Consider the following 19,178-nt stretch of genomic DNA (forward strand, 5'->3'; position numbering starts at 1 on the left):
CAGGGGTGTCCCCGCGGCCTCCCGCCGGCAGGCGGCGCCCGCGGCCCCGAGGCACCGCGGCGTTCCCGGTGCGCGTTCCCGTTCGCGCCAGGCAGTCAGCTGGGGGTGACCTGCACACGGCTGCATTGCCGAGCCACGGAACTTCACAGTCTTTACACATTTCAGCAAGCAGGGTCATCAGCAGCCATTGGTTGCAAATTACGTAACTTTTGTGTTAATTGCTACTCAACCCCTATCTGCTGGCTGTGTCTCTCGCTGCTCATGTTAATGAGTCCGCGGCGCGGTCCTGCCCTCCATCTGAGCCTGGGGTCCCTTCTGAGTAGGTGGCCAATGAGTCGGAGGTCACGATCGCCCACTGCCGGGATTACAATCCCCAGTTACTGCTCAGCCCTGCTGACTGCTCCTGATGGCTCTCGTCCGGACAGCCCATCCAACTTGGGATTGTCTTCCCTATTCCTTAAAATTCTAACCAAGCATCCGATGCTCACATTGCAACTGATTAACCGTAACTGTCCAGCTACCGGATACTAATTTTAAAAAATAAAAGGCAAAGCTTGACTCCGACCCCTCCGCACACCCTGCAGGGCCGGGTGCCGCCCCCTCGGAGGCGGGAGCCCCTCAGGCGCCGGGGCCGCCCCTCCGCGGTCACGGGGCTGCGCGGCACGGCCGTGGCGCCGCCCGGCGCAGCGATGGCGGCTCCCAGCGCCGTGTGGCTCGGCGGGGACCCGGTGAGGCGGCGGGGGCTGCGCCGGGCAGGGCGGCGGGGCGGGCGTGGCGGGGCTGACCCGTGTCCCCTCGCAGGTGGAGTGGGTGCTGTGCCCCTACGACGTCCATCACCGCGTTCCCCGCGCGTCGCTGGAGAGGCACGCGGCGTCCTGCCGGCTCCGCAGGATGGGATACTCCGCCGAGGAGGAGGTGGGAGCGCGGCTCGGGAAGCGGGGCACGGGGCTGGAGCTGCTGCCCTGGGCGCGCCTGGGCTGCCACCACCGCTCGGCGGCGCCGGGCCGGGCCTTGACCGAGCCCTTTGGTCCCGCAGGCCGATATGTACGACTCCAGCTTTTTCTACGAAAACCTGAAGGTTCCCACCATCGCCATGGGTGAGCGGCAGCGGGGGCTCCGTCTGACGGGGTGGTACACACGGCTGGGGCTGCGGAGGGACCCCCGGGGTGGAGCAGAGGATGAGGGGCCATGGGAGATCCCGGGGAAGGACAGAGATGTGGGACTAAGGGGTCCGGGTCCTCACGGTAGCGCAACTCCGCTGCCTTGGCAGCTGTAAATTCCCCAAGACCTCCTGAAAATCTTGAGTGTTTCAATCAGTAGGTTAGTTTTCTCAAATTGTAATTTGCAATTTGCCTTAAGTTACTGTTTTTGCAAGATAGATATGCTTCTATGACTGTGTAATTCTACTCTTTTATATTTTCGTCTTAAAATCCAAGGAGGATCAGTTTTGTCCTCTTAGGAGTTTCTTCCTATGTTCTCAGTCCTCACTTCTGCATCAAATCCAGAAAATATTAAAATGAATGCTTAGAAGGTGGGGAAGCTGTCTCTAGAATTTGGTACAAAGCAATGGTACAGAGAGCAATGTACATACATTTCTTTTTCCCTATCCTTGTAACCCAGAAATACAATTTTTTCCTTAATTTTCTCCCCTCATTTCAAATATGTAATAGATGAAAATTACATTTTTAGTTCAAATGTCCACTTGTACGTGAATGAAACAATGATGTTCTGTACCATACCATAAGTCTCATAATAGAGGTGGGGGATTAAAGAGTAACCCAGTCAAGTACTCGAGAACTTGATGTAAAAGTGGTATGATTTTATTTTCTTCTCTGCCTGCAGATAAAGATCTACAGTTTCACATTGTTAGGCAGGCTAGAGCCCAAAGTGCAAAGGAAGGTGCAGGCTATAGCGAAGGTAAGGAGCAAGCAAATACTGACGTGATTTCACCAGCCTCATGTGCAGAGCTGCCCTTGTCGCCCTCCTTGCTGCTTCCTTCATTCCACTGAGAACTGCTGTGAGGAATTCACTTCATTTATTTTTAATATTCCTTTCCCTGCACATCTTGGAGCATGATTACTTTCTATACTTGGGGCAACTAGATGAGAGACTTTGAGTCTGTTGTGCCCATATCTCTTATTGTTTTCAGCACTGAAAAAACCTAACACCATGGTGGTTACTATGTTGGACTGTTTCAAGACTGAACTAAGAAGTTGTGTAAGAACTATGCTGGCACATTTGCAATGCAATGTTGTCCTTTGTCACTACTTCAAGCTCACTAATTCCTTTACGTTTCATTTTTCAGTGGGTTTTGTGACCAGACGGGGACCAGGCTAGGATGGAGTCTTTGAAGGTTAAGATTTAGATCAAGTAGAAAAATAGGGCTCCCTGGGGAATCTGTAGAGCTTTAGTGTATGGTTGAGAAATTGCTGCAACACCTGAAAGAACACTTGATCTCTGTAGACTTTGGTTTGTTAAAATATATAGGCAGAAGGAAAAGTAACACTGAAACTTTTCTGACAGTGAACTACAGCAGCACTTCCTCGGACAGCTTTTCATGTTTTCTTTGTTTCTCTGGCATTGCAAAGAGAGGCTTAATGGACAGTTGCTTGGGAAGGAGATCTCCTGGGATGAGCACTGTCTTTTGAGCATGCCAGGTGCATTGCCTCTGAAGGGAAGTGGGAACTCATTAATTTGACACAACCGCATCCAAGCAGAGAAGCAGCAGATGAACCCTTTGTGGAGTGGCTCATTGCAAAGGTGCACCATTGAGCCACTAGATGCCAGTGTTCACTGCCCAGATTGCCCTGCAAGCTTGCCTTTCTCTGAGGATAACACTAAAACTGGATGGGTGGTTTTCATTGTGACAGCTTGGCCTGTTGTAAGATTAGTAAAGGCTTTGGCAACTGAAACAAATGAAAAATAATTTTTCTTTATAAATTTCCTTTTTAACTTACTGTCTCAAAGGAAGAGATTTTCTTTCTTTGTTTTCGTTTTTCAATTCTAACCATATTTAGAATATTAGCATAGCTACATTGTTGAAAACAAAAATTTGTCTTAATCACAAGTTGTGTAATTCCTGTAAAATCACAAGCATGTAATTATCAGTGCATTTTTATGGACTGCTGTGACACTGTGAGAACAGTGCATTTTAAAAAGAGACTTCTAGTTTCTGTGTTTAAATATTTTTGTTCATGTTAGAACAGTTCTGGTTTAGGTTCCAAGTACAGTAATGATGAAATCTTGTATTTTAGGTTTGTTTGTAGATTTACTGTGGTTTCTCTTCCTCTTCTTTGGTGTCTTTAATGATAGTAGGATGTGAAAGATTGCCCAGCTTCCAGTAAGAGCTGAATAATCTGGAGAACCTCTAGGTTTGCTGTTGTTGCATACACCCTTCTTTTGGTCTGCCTGGAGATGTGTGGGATTGTGTTGGGGGAAGCAGGATTATGGAGTCAGATCAATAGTTGCAGGAAAATGGAAAGTTTTTGACTCAAATGGTGTTCTGGCAATGTCCTAGAGGATTGCATCCTGTATCTTTGTGGAAGTCACTTAACTGCTGTTGCAATGGATTGAGAATGGATTATTTTGTTTGGAGGCATGTGTGTTTTAACTGGGGAATGGGAAAGAAGAATGTTCAGGCAGTGCGTTTGTTTCTGTAGCTTTAAGTCAGTTATCTGATCTGGAGCACTTTGAAAGTGCCTTTGTAGTCCTTTCAGCTATAAATTCCTGTGTCAGTCTGCTATAAAAGCTCTGTAGAGAAGGTGACAGTGTGAGTGAGACTGATTTACACAGTGCTTGGTTATCTGGTCTCCTAGAAGCTTTCATTCTCGTTGGCAGAACAGGTATTTTGCAGCTAGCACTTTACATAACATTTTAGGAGTAAGATAAACCCACAAGTTAGAGCTGCAGCCTCTCTTGATTTAGCTTGTAAGTCAAGACCTGAAACTCATGGGAAATTACAGAGGTCATTTCGATCTAATCTAGTATGATTCCTTTGTGGCATATGAAAACTGTATCTGTGTAAGGAATCAAGAGGGGTTTTACAGCCTGAGGGGGGCTTGGGAGGGATCTTTGAGCAGTTTTCATCTTTTCAAATTAAGAAGGTTGAAACTTCTTACAGATACATAGGGGAAGGATGAAAACAGCCTGGGAGTTTATTGCATTATTTGTTTTATGAGTTTCTTGGTGTTTTCCTGCATAATTATGCTACTTTACAAGTAACAGCTCTCTGTCCAACCTCCAGGTTCTTACTCATTACTGCCCATAGAAGTTCCCCAAAACCACAAGCGTTTCACCTGTGACCTGACCCAGGCTGACCGCCTTGCTCTTTACGATTATGTCGTTGAGGAGACAAAGAAACAGAGGTCCAGATCCCAGATAACAGAAAATGACAGTGATCTCTTTGTGGATTTAGCAGCAAAAATCACCCAAGGTTTGAAGAATGATCTGTTGTTTAATTTATGGCTCAGAACTTTCAGTTACATGCGTTTTGTTGATAGCCAACCAACCACCAGAGTTGATTGTGCTTTGCTGCTTTATTTTTTTTTTTTTTCCTGTGGAAAGCATATTGTTCTTTAAAGCTACAACAAAGACCTGGCATCACAAAATGCTAGTTTGGTGTCCTTTTATGATGTTTTCCTTCTGGGAAAGCCTCAGTGCTCTGCTCTTGGCACATGTATTATGTGTATCTGTTTTTGCTGCAGCTGTCTCCAGGTTGCTTAATGTTGCCAATGTGCCGTGCAGCTTGGAACAGTTATTTCCTGTAAGACATGACGAGATTAAAGATTGCTTAAGAGTAAAAGCTGAACAGGAGAGGTTGGCAGTCATCCAGGTGTAGCTCTTAAGCAACATACTTTGGTGTTGGTCTGGGACCTCTCATCTCTGTTGAGTCATGCCAGTTTATAACTTCCAAGTGCAGCAAAAGCATCTGTGTCACCCTGCAGGCCCTGCTGTGCCTAGGAGGTGTGACAGTGCTTGTCATCTATGCAGGTAACTTTTTTACAGCATCTGGTTTTCTCATTCTGTGTCTTACTGTAATACTGGCTTTGAAAACATGACTTGTATTTAGAAGGTGTTTGACCAAATCACAAGCCTATTTGTTGGTGTAGATCACAGTTTGGAGACTGAGATCACATAACAGCGTTTGCTTGGTGGCTTTTTACTTGTGTGTAAACAGCCAGCAAGAAGGTTGGAGGAGGAAGCTTGAGATAAATTCACCATAGTTACTAAATACAGAAGGAACTTGAGAAAGAGCACAGTTATTTTATGTTCCTGAACATACGAGGCCTGCATACGTGCAGGTGGTAACATCCTGCTAATGACCATTTGTTTTACTCCCAATTTTTTGCTAGATGATAGTCAGAAAGGTCCAAAGTCCCATCTTGAAATTCTGGCTGAAATGCGAGATTACAAAAGGCGGCGGCAGTCATACAGAGCTAAGAATGTTCATATAACAAAGAAGTCCTACACTGAGGTGAGATGGGAAAAAAAAGGCTTTTATGCATAAAAGTGCTTATTATATACCAGCATAAACAATTACATATGCTTTCAAAGACAAACAATGTGTCTTTCTCTGCTTCTTGTATCCTGCTTTATTATTGTTGCAAACTACAGAGGAATGTTTTTGGTCGGTTGCAGGCAAGTTACAAATAATGAGCATTTCTAACTGCCAAGGTTTGAATGTGAAAATGCCAGCAAGATATAGCTCACTATCATAAAAAGGTGCTATTTAAATTTATGTTGAAACATTTTTCTGCAAATAAGACTTTCCATTCAAACATCTGATGTACAGGGTTTGGGGGAGATTTTTGTGAAGATAGGGGGTTTTTTAGAGATGTTTACAGTTTGTTTAGTGCTAGCTCAGGCACTACCATGACATGTTTGTTTTGAACATACCTTAATCTCCAGGTGATTCGGGATGTGATTGGTGTGCATATGGAAGAACTCAGCAATCAGTGGCAGGAGGAGAACAGGTTGGATAATGCAGAGATATGTGAAGGAGGGAAGTCAAAGTCCTCAGGAAGGTATGCCACAGCTAACAGCTTCTTCAGGCATGAAGCAGATTGTAATTTTATTTTACCACCTTCTTCTAACAACCATAACAACATTATCTGAGTCATATGCACAGTTTATTTTATACTGATTCTTTTAAGTCTTGCTTGAGAAACTCTGCCTGCATGAAGGATGGAGAAAAATTAGTACATATCTTTCTTTCAAAGGTAAGTAGGTTAGTTGCAAGTGATTCAGCTAAACAGGTAGTTTCTGGTGGAGCTGGGGGATGAACAGTGCTCCCTCTGTGCCCAAATGTATATATAAGTTGTAGCTGGTTACAGAAGGACACTTGGGGATACAAGTACACAATTTCTTACCCTTCCCTACCACATGACATGTGCTAGATATATTACACCTCAGAGTAAAGGTTTCCATAACATAGTAAATATGGGGAGGCTTTACAGTTCTTAGCCCTGCAAATGCTGCTGTGCTAATTGGGAGGGCGTTGTAGCTATACATATTTCTGCTGTGTCAAGCAACACTGCACACCCTTCAAATGTTTGTCACTCAAGTAAACATAGAGTCAGAACCTAGTGATTGCCTATTTGTGCCTCTTCAGCAGGTCTTTGAGAGAAGAAAGCTTTTGAAACACACTAGGAAGTGACACTCTGTTCCCAGCATTAAAATGCATGGGTGGCAGAGCACTAGAACAGTCTGCCCAGGGAGATCCTGGAGTCTCCCTGTCTAGAGAAATTCAAAACCCACCTGGACCTGAATTCTTGTTTAACCTGCTCTAGGTGACCCTGCCTTGGCAAGGGGAGTGGATTAGAAGATCTCCAGAGGTCTCTTCCAACCGTAACAATTTTATTATTCTCTCAGATCAGGACTTAGGTCCTCCAGCTGTAGGTTGCAGCTTAAGGCAGGTGCTTCAAGAGTTGAAGATTTGAAGCAAAACAGAGTGAACCCCTTCTACTGCCTCCTGTTTCACAAGCAGAGGTGTTAAGGAGCAGTGTTCATAGGAGATAATTGGATTAAATAGATTGCTGAGATATGCACATGGACTTTGGGCCTCTTTTGGGAGGTATTGTATTTCTTAGAGAGATAGGCTTAATAAAAGATATGTCTTCTGTCTTACATCAGTAGTATGTCACTATATTACAAAACTGGTACTGGAAGCAGTGACTGTGAAACTGTTTTTATTGATTAAAATCACTTAAGTTTATTTTCAGAAGGGAAGACAGGCGGTCAGCTTCCGTGGACTCGCGGCAGTCTGGGGGGAGCAGTAAGGATACGGAGTGCACGAGACACAGGAGAGACACCAGCAGGAGTCCAAGCAAACGAAGGAGGAGTCGTGAGAGAGGCAAAGACAGAGACTCTCGGAGAAAAAGAGAGAGGTGAGCAGAAACAGTGGCAGCTGACTCCTGCTTCCCAATCAGGCAGCTGTAGCCATTTTCTATGAGAATTTAGTGCAGAGGTTGAGAATGTCTCATCCAATTAAAAAGCTAGGCTAACCTCATGTGCAGTGTGACAAGCCAATGGTATGAGGCTACTAATACTAAACAAAACATAACTGTGAGATCACAAACTGTGATCCAGACTTCAGAATTTACTGGCACATCTGAAAGGTGGCGTGTTCTGCAACAGTACTGTAACAGGCTGTTGATTTTACTCCTTGGTCAATATGGTTAAAGAGACAGTATGTTTTTCATCCACAACTAAGTGCCTGTCCTGGCTAATGCTGATATCTGCTCTAGTTTGCTCTAGACCTTAATAAATAGTATTATTAACCTTTCCACATTGGATGCTTCAAAACAATGCTGTTGCTCTTCAGTACTTCTGGACATACAATTTAGCAAAAGAAAACAAATCTAGGCCACAGCTTGTAATACCATCAACAAAGTTGATATCTACATCTTCAGGACCACAGATGTGTGGGACCTGTGTTTGAGCAGACATGAGGACTGTTGTGCAGAAGAAATGCTGCCTTGCCCCTTGTGTTTGGGTAAATGCGTTACATAACTGCGTGGATAGCAATGATGGCTTGTCTCAAAGCTGGCTTCATTACACCGTGATGCCATTCATCCTAAACTAATTGCCACTCTGGCACTGCATGACAAGGCTTGATTAAAGCAGCATGGAAAATAAACTGTCTAAAAGCAGTTTACTTTCTTTCCTTAGAGGAGGACATGACTGCATTTAATGAGAGCTTTCCATTTTTCAAGTTGTTTTTTCTCTTCAGAGTCTCACTCAGCCTAACAGCCCACACAATATTTATGTTTTTGTTGCAGGGATGAAGACAAGTATTACAATCATAAAAGAAGAAAGTAGGAACAAGAACCTGATGATTTTGTTTGTCAGCTGCTCAAAACATAACTTCCACAAGAACTATTGTTACTGCTGTTTTTTCCAAGACAGTAAAGGTGTGCACATAATATTGGTGTTGCATCACACCTGTGCTGCATGGAGACAAAAAAGTGCTACAATTTGTCAGGATGGAAGCAGTATATTTCAGATAACGTGTAAATCTGTAACATTTATACATCTGTTAATAAATTATATTGATCTCTCATGTATTTGAGTTATTCTTACAAGGCTGAAGAATAAAATTTACGAGAGGTTGTACTTACTGGCCTTCCTGGCCTGTAAATAGTGGATATAGAACAGAGCTAATCACTGGAGTCCAGATCAGTTACAAACAGGGAAGGCATGAAGAGAGCTCCCCCTCCTACCTAACAATGTTACCTCTAGGTGACATTGCCTACTTACAGCATGTACCAGAGGGCAGATTTCAGAGTTCTCCAACAGGATAAAACATCTTCAACTGCAGCTGGTGTTAAATGGACAATAACACAAAAGTTAGTGTTCCCAAGCTTGTGCTCAAAGAAAATTCGGATCAATATAATCTGGCAAAGGTGATGAGAATGTAGCTCTCCACAGAAGCTGGGGCGAGGCACCAAGGACACTTGGAATATTGCTGAGTACCATATGCAAACAGCAGGTGCGTTTCCTTCCAGCAATAACTAGGAAGACTTCCCATCCTGTGGACTAACATACAAGTGTTTGTGAGAGAGGTTGATAAAACAGACTTAAAACATGCAGGTAGATATTAAGGATGTACAGGTCTGTTAATTCCTCACACAACCTACTTCAGCAAGGTCAGTCACCACCAGCCAAGTTTCTTGCTTCAACAAAGTAAACAACTATAAGAGAACAAGATCCATCTTCCTAAAGTATTTCTGTTTGTTCGGTGTGCCAAGAGAGGGCACTTCATATTGCTCCTGGTTGTGGCCTTCTCAGTCAAAGGGAATCTTTCCAGTTTTACTGTAGCCTCTAGTATCCTCTTTCATATCTTAGTTGTTTCTGCAATTAAGTGTGATTATCTGTCACTAAATATTTGGTCTAGTTTTGATGGATTTAGGTTTCTCTGTCTGCTACAGCAGTCTAACCAAACAACCCTTTGTCAGGTATTCCTTGTCTATGTGACAAAAACAGTAGCTTTACCTGTCAGAAAACAAAATGTATTTTAAAACATCTTTATTTAGACAAGTTTATCCAAAAATAAAAAAAAGGTATTTAAGTTCTAAAAGGCTTCTAATTAGAGGGAAAACAGTATGGAACCACTGCAGTTCTTGCATTGCTTTTGTCTACCAGCTCAGCCACAGGGTTCTCATTAAGTTCTTTCAGTAGGGCCTGGTAAAACAGTTTAAATAGAGCATGTCCAGGCAGACAAGGTAGTCTCAGGACCAGCTGTATTTGTGCCAGAGTCAAAATGAAGTAAGAGCTACCAGAAGCATAATGAGAAATGCTCCAGTTACAGCTACCCTGGCTAAACTCAATTCCATGTTTGACTTAATCAGTAATCAAATGTAGGGAGGAAGCTTGGTAACAAAATAACTTTAGCTCAATTCAGTATCAGCAGATGAGTGAAGGGGTCACTCCCCAGGGGTGGCCATCAGTATCTGAGAGGCTGGAGAACAATCTAACCATGTATTATTCAATGAACATCCCCTGAAGGGCCATCTCAAGAGCAGGACAAAGAAAAGGAAATGCCGGAGAAGAGGATCATGTTCTGGAATGTGAAAATTATTGTACTTTGAACACAAATTATTTTATTGAACTTATTTGTTCCTTCTTTTATCTTTCTTCTCACCTCATGCTGAAGAGTAGGGTTGGTAGGGTTGATCAGTAAAATATGAAGGAGTATGGCAGAAAGTGTCTGATCAGCACCATGCCAGAGTGTTTGTCCCTGGAAAGGAATAAACCAAAATTTTTGAAATGGCACTTTCACATGGTAAATCCTAGTATGCTGGAAAAGATACAATTTAGGGCTATATGAAATGCAAGAAAAAGGGGCAATGATTAAAAAGTGGTTCTTACTAAAAACTGTCAATCTGATAACTAATGATGAAAAAGTTCATTTGTATGATCTCGTTTTGGAGCTCCCATGAACTTGGAGCTGGTGGCAATCCAATACAGTGTATAGAGTTTGCGTGGCTATGTTTTTTGGGGGGCAGGTGGGGGTCACAGTGGTGCCTTCTGTGAGCCTCTGAGAGAAGCTTCCCCCATGTTCTAGAGATCCAATGCCAGACAGCTCCAGGACAGACCTGCCGCTGGCCAGGGCTGAGCCCAGCAGCGATGGTGGCAGCGCCTCTGAGGTTGTGTCAGCCCGCCATGCACAGAAAGAACAGTTCCAGAGAGACGGTGGGAACAGCTGTCTGTATGCAGATATGCTACACAGGCAACTCGCGGAGGACAAGCCTGTTACAGATGTTTTTTAATTGGTGTAAGTGCATTTTGTGTGACCTATGTGTGACTATGGATACAATGAGAGAACTCCCAGTCTCTCTCTCTCTGATTTATGATCTGTTAAATCAAAGAAACAGCCCAGAAAATGCTGCTGGTTCCAGAAGCAGGAATATGCAGATGTTACAAGCCTGTATATAATAGCTTCCTACAGGGAAAATTATACCACCCTGCAGAGACTTCACTATTTCAGAGAAAGATGGATAAATAATGGTTTATCTTTTAACAGTGCAAACGCTGAAGCTGACAAAAAATAACTCTGCGTATTTTTGATACAATCTTAGTCAACCCTTACTCCTGTCATCATGGCTATGCCCAAAAGAAAATGGACGATTCACCTGAAATTAAAGGCTTATGGAGAACCCAGAGGCAATTGATACATTAAAATTCCTTGCACAGATTTTTACTTACGCTTGTTCTTTAATTTCATGGAGGAATGCATTAGTTTCTGTCTCTGATATCTCTCCATCAATACTGGCCAAATACAAATAAAGGAACGAGAATGTTTCGAAGGGAATTCGAGCTGCTCTGCCTTCTGGGTCTCTTGTTAGGATCTCACAGGCCTGTTTCATTGAACTCAGTAAGGACTGCAGGGTTCCAGCAAGAAATGAAAGGAAAAGTATCAGAGCCATGAACATCCTTGCATATCATGGCAAAATCCACACTGTAAGCCATTAAAAGGGTAAATGAGATGAAGGTGTTATTATCATTGCCTAGAACTCTCTAGTGCACGCCCAAGGATGGAAACAATAATGTAGTTCTAGTAGAGGCAGGAGTAAAAACTACCAGAATCTTGTCATGGCTAAAGATTGAATAGGGTAATCTGAGCTCTCTCTCCATTAGGGCCAAATTGCTTTGTTCTGCTACTGTAAAAGCTCCAACATCACTGTATCTAGTAAAAGATCTTTTTGTGTGTCTGTGTATTACCTCAATGGCTCTAAATGAATTCTCAGCAGCAGTTAAGACAGACAAATCTACAACCCCCAGAAAATGAATATAGGTTTGGTGATTTTATAATGATATTTTATTACATAATTTTTAGATTATATTTTTGCTGATATTTACTGTTTCCCCTATCTCTATGCAAGTTCCATTTTAATAGATAGTAGAAAAAGCACTGAGTCAAAAAGCATTTAAAGAATATTTCAGTTTAGTCAAAGGCCAATAAAATCCAAGTTACCTTTAAAAAAACATGCCTCAAATTATTAGTTCCAAATATACTTTGAAAAAATACTTCCTATAATATGGTGTTGACAATCCAGTGCCTTGTGCATGCTGAGCTATATTGGGAAAAGCGTTGAAAATTTCAGCGTTGATTTCATTCAGTCAAAGACTCGTTGGATGCCATTAAAGAAAGACACAAGTAAAACCACATGCACCATATACATCCAAAATATAAAAGCACAAAACCAAACCCACACAGGCTTTCTTCCACCTAAGTCTTAATATTTTTAACTGCAACTTTTTCAAAAACATTTTCATTAACAAGCAAGCACTAATTAAAATAAATGCAGTATCTGTTTAGATCTAGAACACACGCCAGAGAAACGTCATTTTATAATTCTTTACCAGTTTTACTTAATGCATCTCCTCCCCTGGAAGGCTTCTCAGGGAAAAGAGAGGCAGCTGACTCTATGATGGCCAACTCTACATTTTGCATTTGGCTACCCCTCTACTGCCCTTTCTGGTCCTGCCACCCCAAACTGCCACGGTCTCTCTCACAACACAGTAAAGTCTTTCATATCCATTTTGCCAGCTTTGAAAGACAATTTAACAGGCTACCTGTGTGGTCATTTCTCCTTTTGTAAAGGCTTTTGTGAAAATGCACTGATGCTTTACAAAAAAGATACTTCATACTGGTGCTCTTAAGAAGTTAATTTCTGTCTACTCTTGTATCTCCACCACGACCCTGTTTGACTGTGAACACAATTTACAGCTGCAGGAAATGAACGTAAATTTCTTACGTATGTCTTTCTCTCTGGTTCAGGAAACTGAGATCTACATTTCATTATGTAGTACTGAAATCAAATAAGGATGGTGAGATAGTGAAATACAGTCTAGCTCCATCAGAATGATGGTCCTGTGACTCCATTTTTAGTTTTGGTTTATTTGGGTTTTTTTTTTTTTTTGCAGGAGAGAGAAGTTGTTGTTTTTTAGATAAGTAATGTTGCTGTTACTATTTTTAAATGAAGAAAAGAGCCCAAATGACAAGATCATTTTGGGAGGGAGACTGGAATCAAGAAATACAAATTTGAAATAAAGACAGACAGACAGATGGCTAGATAGACAGACAATTGCATCACGAGGCCAGGTTAACATTCAGGGCTTCCAAATATTGCAACATTCACAAAAAATTCTTTCACATGCATTTTCTTTTTAGTATCTCTTCTTCCCTACTGTAGAAATCATTAGAAGTATTACACTTTATAAGAACATCAGTTTAATGCATTTTATAATCTTTCATTCTGTTGAAATGCTCTGCTGAGATTTTATTACTGACATTAAAAGAACTGAGCGCAGCTGTAGTAACATTAAGTGTTGCTGAGAAAATTTAATTGGCTACACAATCAATTAAAAATTGGTTCTTTAATTTCTCCCTTCAGTTCTCTTTCATGGATATTTTTTACACTGATGACATCAGCATCATTCCTCCATCATCCTCTCTCACACAGTACAAGCTCCCTGCAGACACACTTGCTCTTCCACCAAGGACTTAGCCATCCTTCTGGTTAAGTTCCTTAGACCAAAATCTGATAGACAACAGAAGTAAACAAGCAAGCCACTTTACCAGCTGCTGCAAAAGCAATCCCCATTCCCCAAATCCATCTGCAATAATTGTTCTATGGTCTATATTGTATATGGATCCTAGGCAACCGCTTGTGTTTGGATATGAGGGCTCCTGCTGTGAACGTACCCCGCCAAGCACGCTGCACCCAAGTGCCAGAAACTTCATCCATTCCACCTGCTCGCCAAAACTGTCCAGTTGCAGGATAGCTTCCAGCTGCTCCTCTGGCAAGCCCAAATGCTTCCATTTTTCCCTCAGTTCTGCAACAGTCACCGCGCCTTTGGAAGAAAGCTTTGAACAAAATCATGGTACCACAATAAGAACTCTGAAAACCAGAACGAATTTAAAACACAGTGTCTCCCCAAAATACTTCAAATACTTGACAGTCTCTCTCCCCAGCCATCCCAAACACATCAGCATTCCTCAATAGCATTGTGCATTTGATGAAGAACAGCTTGTACCTGTTTGTGCAAGACCTTAAGGAGTCCTGGGGTCAAACCAGCATCTTTTTTCCCTGTTGCTAATGGCATTTCGAGTCTCTCTTTCACAGGAAGGGGTTCACCTTTAGATAAGGCTGAAAAATACCTAAGTGAATGGGAAGAACAACACACCTCAATGCTCATGGCCATTACAAACTGCAGCATAAGAATTAAGAATCTGCAGGCTCCCCCACAGGAGCAGCAGCACCTGGTAAGCTGCCTACATGCAGAACTCCCATATTCCTGTGCCCAAAACCCACAATCTTTAAACTTGCTCCTTTTCATTACACTCTAATAATTCTTAAGGCATTTAACTTATTTTGTGCATGATATATTCAGCTCTTTGATGCATGCCCACACGAACCATAGGGCAGGAAAAAATTATAGTGAGCAGCTGAGGTAAAAGAAAAAAAAGTTAAAGGAGAAACATTTAAACATCTAAATCAACTTTAAGGCAAGAGATTTATTATGCTGCTTATCACTTTAAAGGTGCAATTTTTCAGGCATTTTTCCCAGAAAGAAAGAAGAGAAACCTGATCAGGCTTAAGAATTAGAAAGCTAATGTCTATTTTTTCCTTTAAATTCCAAGAACTGAAGAAAGAAAAACCAAACCAAAGGAAAAAAGAGTTGGTCTTTCAGATAGGAAAACCAATAACAAAAATCAAATTAAGATGCATTTTTCTGTATGGAAATACAGCTATTTCAGAAGTAAGCCAGCCCTAAACCTCAAGCAAACAGAAAAGAAATAAAATACCAGACTATTTTTAAAAGGCTTACATGCTGCATTAATACACAGAAGTGTACATGCAATGTATATGCTGATGCAATATTCAAAGCTCTGTCCACTATGCAATAAAGAGGAGAGTGAGGTTTTGAGGGTCCATATATATAACTCTCTGTCGTTAGGTGAACCTCACACTTACGCAGCTGCCCACTGCAAAACATCAAAAGGCTGAGTCCTAATAGCAGCTTTAGTAAATTGCTTCAGAATATCAGGAAGCTCCGGGGGGATTTTGATCTGCTGAGCACAGAACATGGTTTCTGGAAGAGGCATGGTGTCCAGTCACGAGGACCTGAAAGAAATAAAACAGCAGTCCACAGATGGAGGATGTGAATGAAAAATTGTGTGTGCACATGGGAGTGAATAGTGCCTGTGCCCAGATTCTCTCCTGTTCTACATGATAGTTGGGGCTTCTGGAGTGCTGACAGACTTGGAAGGGTAAACAGACAAGCCCTGTGTGGCTCTAAAGAACTTTGTGGCTATACCAAGTAAAACACGTCAGCTTGGGCACCAATCACAGCTGGGTGAGGAGAACTACTATTTTAACAGGTGACTTCAGATAAACTGATTTTTCTCCTCAAACCTACCACAACGAAAATTTGTAAAATAAGCAGTCGAGACAAGTCACACCACACATGCCAACATGAAAGATACCTACACTGACAACTCACTACTGCACGCCAAGGAAAATCTTGGCATTTTTGTACAGATACCAGAGTACGCAGATGACCAAGTCTGTTCTGCACTTATGTATTCAAAAATGCTGTAGGAAAAAGTTACTAATTTGTGCTCGTGACAGACTTTACATCAAACAACTACAGTGACAAACAGAACATTCATGTGTGCTGCAAGCACATCTCACACTTGGCTCATCCAGCTCTACAGGTGTGTCTGTCTCATTCCAGATTTAACTCATTTGTTGCAAGGAAATCCTGCTCCCACGGATCCAAAAGAAGGGACAGAGATAGGCTATTGTATGGTCCTTTTCCCATAGCAATGGAACACACTTGGTGGGAAACTCTTCTCATCATTTCCAGGACAAACTATGGCATGTGTAAGTTGATCTAGCAACAAGAAAATGGTTAATTATTTGCAGAAAGGAGGAGCATTAAAAGCAACAGCTTTAAGAAAGGGATCAGGAATCGTGTAACAGAATCCTCTATTCCTTTAGACTTCTTAAAGATAAGAGTACCTGGCAGGTGGCTTTCTCACATGAATTTTCCTGTAGCAGAAAAGAAAAAAAATTAAAAGTCAGCGATAGAGCAATGGAACTGCTGTGGTGCAAGGCTCCTTTGAGGATCAAACCATACTTAGAGCTTTATTTATAGAGAAATGCAGACAGGGTACAGCATCTTCATCCCCCCAATGCAGCCAATTTGCATCAGGAACAGACTTCAAAGTGCACATTTAATTACAACACTGGTCACACGCTTTCAGTAATGATTCAAAACACAGCTCTAGCCAAGGAACAGAAGCTGAAAGCAAAAAAAGCTGAGGATTTCAGGACAACAGAAAAACTCTGAGGAAGGAATACAGCTGTGTGTGCATGTACTCTTGGGAAGTAGTCAAATAAAAGAATAAAAATAAATTCAGGAAAAAAATGCAGTGCAAGCGCTGCTTTTCTACAGTAAGCCATTAGTCACAGAGTCGCACAGAAGGGCAGAGGTGGCCAGAGACTTCTTGGAGTTCAGCTGGTCTGAACCCCTGCACAACCTATGAGCAGGGTGCCAAAGATCCATGTCCAAGCGTATTCCAAGAATCTCCAAGGATGGAGACTCCACATCCCCCTGGGCAACCAGTGCTTGGTCACCCTCATGAGGAAAAAAAGTTTCTTGATGTTCAGAGGGAACCTCCTGCACATGCACACACCCACACCTAATAGTCAAGGAAAAGCACAGCTAGGTCAGGCACCCCCTGCACACCTTCACCGTGGGTTACTCTCCCCAGAGACAAAGATCAGCTCATCACTTTCACTTCCTGTTAGCTCTAATTTTCTACTCTTTTCCTTCCATGTACCCCAAGCCAGCCCCAGGTGTTCAGGAAACACGGCCTAGGCGTGTCCGCACGCAGACGGGAGCGGCCGAGCCCCGGCTGCCCGCGGCCCGTCCGCCCCGAGCTGTGGGGAGGCAGCGCCGGCGGACAGCGGCCCCTCGCAGGCCGGAGGGAGCCCCAGGGCCGCCCACGGCCCCGGTGGCCCGGACACCCCCGCGGAGGCCGCCCCGGAGCTCGGGGAAGGCCCGGACACGGCTGCTCACCTGCCCCGCTCCGCAGCCCCGCTGCCCCGGCAACGCGGAGGGACGAGCCAGGACGGGCGCTGGGCGGGGGAAGACTTAATGGCGGCGAGCTTTAAAGGGCAAGGGCAACTCCTGCTTTGTACAAACTTTCGAAAAGGCCAAAACCATTGATGAGGGGACTGAGTCCACCATTAGTAAAGTCACAGACACAGCCTGCAGGGTGGGCCGGAGTAGGCTGGAGGGTACAGCGGCTGGACATGAGCCAGCAGTGGGCCCAGGTGGCCAAAAAGACCCACGGCATCCCAGGCTGTAAGAGCAGTAGCGTTGCCAGCAGGATAAGGGAAGTGATTCTTCCCCTGTACGGCCCTGGTGAGGCTATACCTCGAATCCTGTGTCCTCTCAATTCAGGGAGGAACTGGAGGGTGCTGGAGGATGTGTAGGGAAGGGTGACAAAGCTGGACAGGGGTCTGGAGCACAAGTCCTATGAGGAACAGCTGGGGAAGGTAGGGTTGTTTACCCTGGAGAAGAGTCGCAGGGGTAACCTTATTGCTCTCTACAACCGCCTGAAAGGAGGCTGTAGGCAAGTGAGGGTTGGCATCCTCTCCTAAGCAACCAGTGACAGAGGAAGAGGGCACAGTCTTTAAGCTGTGGCAGGGGACATTAAGACATTTAGGTTGGACATTAAGAAGAATTCTTCACAGAAGGGGAGATTAGACAGTGGAAGGGTTGATGTAGGAAGGTCGTAGAATCACCATCCCAGGTGGTGTTTAAGGAAAGACTGCATGTGGCACTTAGTGCCATGGTCTAGGTGCTAGGGTGATGTTTGGTCATAGGCTGGTCTTGATCTCAGACATCTTTTCCAACTTGATTTATTCTGTGAACATCTTAGCCCCACGTAATTGGCAGAGCCCGTGGCTGAGAAGGCTGCTTCCTGCAGGTGCCTGGGTTCCCTGTAGTCTGCTGGCCCCCACAAGGATGCTCTAGTGGGTGAGCAGTGTTAGGGTGGCATGTCCATCTTGCCTTTGGCATCCTCACACCTCCTTTCTTGGCTTGGATGAAATGAGAAGAAATGCTGAGTGAGCTGAAAAAGAGACAATGTAGCAAAGGGCAATGTATCACCAAAAATTCCCTTTACTCGCAGCAGCTGCTGCTTCCAAGGACAGCTCAGCCACAATCAATCTCTGCTGGTCAGGCTGCACAGTCCTGGACATCCAGGATAGCAGCACCACTGAGAGTCTGCCACCGTGGAGAGCAGCACAGCCAGTGCCAGCAGCTTCTCAGCATCTGCTGGTCCAAACTGACACCACGAGTCAGTGTGGGCTCTCCTACTGCTCCAGAATGTGAGGAACCAAAGTGCCCTCTCTGCCAGTCTTCTTTCCACTGCAGATAAAAAGAGCACCAGAGGTAACCTGACTGGCATCCTCTGTAAAGATGCCAGCACATCTCTTTTAGTTACAAAGCAATACCCCCTCCTGCACCTTCTAAAATGGACTGTACACAGCCTGAGCACTCAGATCAACTTGGTAAGAGGATTATTCACTTCAGAAAGCCTTCTCAAGGCATTGCTCCATGAAACTTGAGTGCTGCATGCTCAAAACAGGCCAAGCAGAAGCACACAATCCTATTTGAAGCCAGGCCTTTTAAATCCACATGATGTCCCTGCTGATGAAAATGCAAGGCCATGCAGGACAAAGATAAAATGGTGGGCTCTGGAAAGCAATAAGCACACATTTTAACAACTATTTAATCTTTCATAAAACAGGAATACTTAGCATAAGCTACAGTCTAATTATTTGGCCTCAAAATACTTTGCAGATTCTTGTAACTAATGAAAACAGCAAACTTCTGACATATAATGACATACATTTGTATCCCTTAGTTGTTTTAAAGCATCTACTCACTTAAGAACACTATAGCAAGAAAAACATGAAGGAAACATTATCCTGCAGCTTACAGAATAGAATTCAATTAAACTGTACAGTTTCTCAAAGGTGCCTAGTGATAAGAGCTAAACAGCAAGATGCATATTATCTCTCATCTGTGGTCCTTGCACACCCTCGAAACTATCCCTAAAATGCTCCAGAAGTAGATGTCATACTCTTAAT

At 43.4% G+C, this 19,178-nt stretch overlaps 2 protein-coding genes across 9 annotated transcripts; one reads left to right on the forward strand and one right to left on the reverse strand.

The window, feature by feature from the left end:
• The first annotated feature begins 627 nt into the window (after window positions 1-627).
• SNRNP48 (small nuclear ribonucleoprotein U11/U12 subunit 48) lies at window positions 628-8,588 on the forward strand. 3 transcript variants are annotated; one of them, XM_059854751.1, is made up of 9 exons: window positions 628-728; window positions 802-915; window positions 1,037-1,097; window positions 1,843-1,917; window positions 4,244-4,432; window positions 5,352-5,473; window positions 5,908-6,023; window positions 7,210-7,385; window positions 8,280-8,588. In XM_059854751.1, the coding sequence occupies exons 1-9, from the start codon at window positions 690-692 to the stop codon at window positions 8,567-8,569; spliced, it is 1,182 nt and encodes a 393-aa protein (XP_059710734.1). In that variant the 5' UTR covers window positions 628-689; the 3' UTR covers window positions 8,570-8,588. The 3 variants fall into 3 exon arrangements, with proteins under 3 accessions (XP_059710734.1, XP_059710744.1, XP_059710752.1); XM_059854761.1 differs by having other exon boundaries at window positions 7,221-7,385; window positions 8,280-8,560; XM_059854769.1 differs by having other exon boundaries at window positions 7,224-7,385; window positions 8,280-8,560.
• On the reverse strand, window positions 6,043-17,226 carry ROPN1L (rhophilin associated tail protein 1 like). 6 transcript variants are annotated; one of them, XR_009487566.1, is made up of 8 exons: window positions 16,032-16,061; window positions 14,982-15,131; window positions 14,041-14,164; window positions 13,709-13,870; window positions 11,206-11,381; window positions 10,142-10,237; window positions 8,758-9,036; window positions 6,043-6,172 (listed from the first exon to the last, which is right to left on the reverse strand). XR_009487566.1 is itself a non-coding variant. In XM_059854783.1 (8 exons), the coding sequence occupies exons 3-7, from the start codon at window positions 15,110-15,112 to the stop codon at window positions 10,174-10,176; spliced, it is 657 nt and encodes a 218-aa protein (XP_059710766.1). In that variant the 5' UTR covers window positions 15,113-15,131; window positions 16,032-16,061; window positions 17,095-17,149; the 3' UTR covers window positions 7,171-9,036; window positions 10,142-10,173. The 6 variants fall into 6 exon arrangements, 5 of the variants coding, with proteins under 5 accessions (XP_059710796.1, XP_059710766.1, XP_059710776.1 ...); XM_059854783.1 differs by lacking the exon at window positions 6,043-6,172 and adding an exon at window positions 17,095-17,149 and having other exon boundaries at window positions 7,171-9,036; XM_059854813.1 differs by lacking the exon at window positions 8,758-9,036.
• Between the last annotated feature and the right edge of the window lie 1,952 nt (window positions 17,227-19,178).

The sequence above is a fragment of the Haemorhous mexicanus genome, chromosome 1, assembly GCF_027477595.1.
Source record: "Haemorhous mexicanus isolate bHaeMex1 chromosome 1, bHaeMex1.pri, whole genome shotgun sequence".
Lineage (NCBI taxonomy): Eukaryota > Metazoa > Chordata > Aves > Passeriformes > Fringillidae > Haemorhous > Haemorhous mexicanus.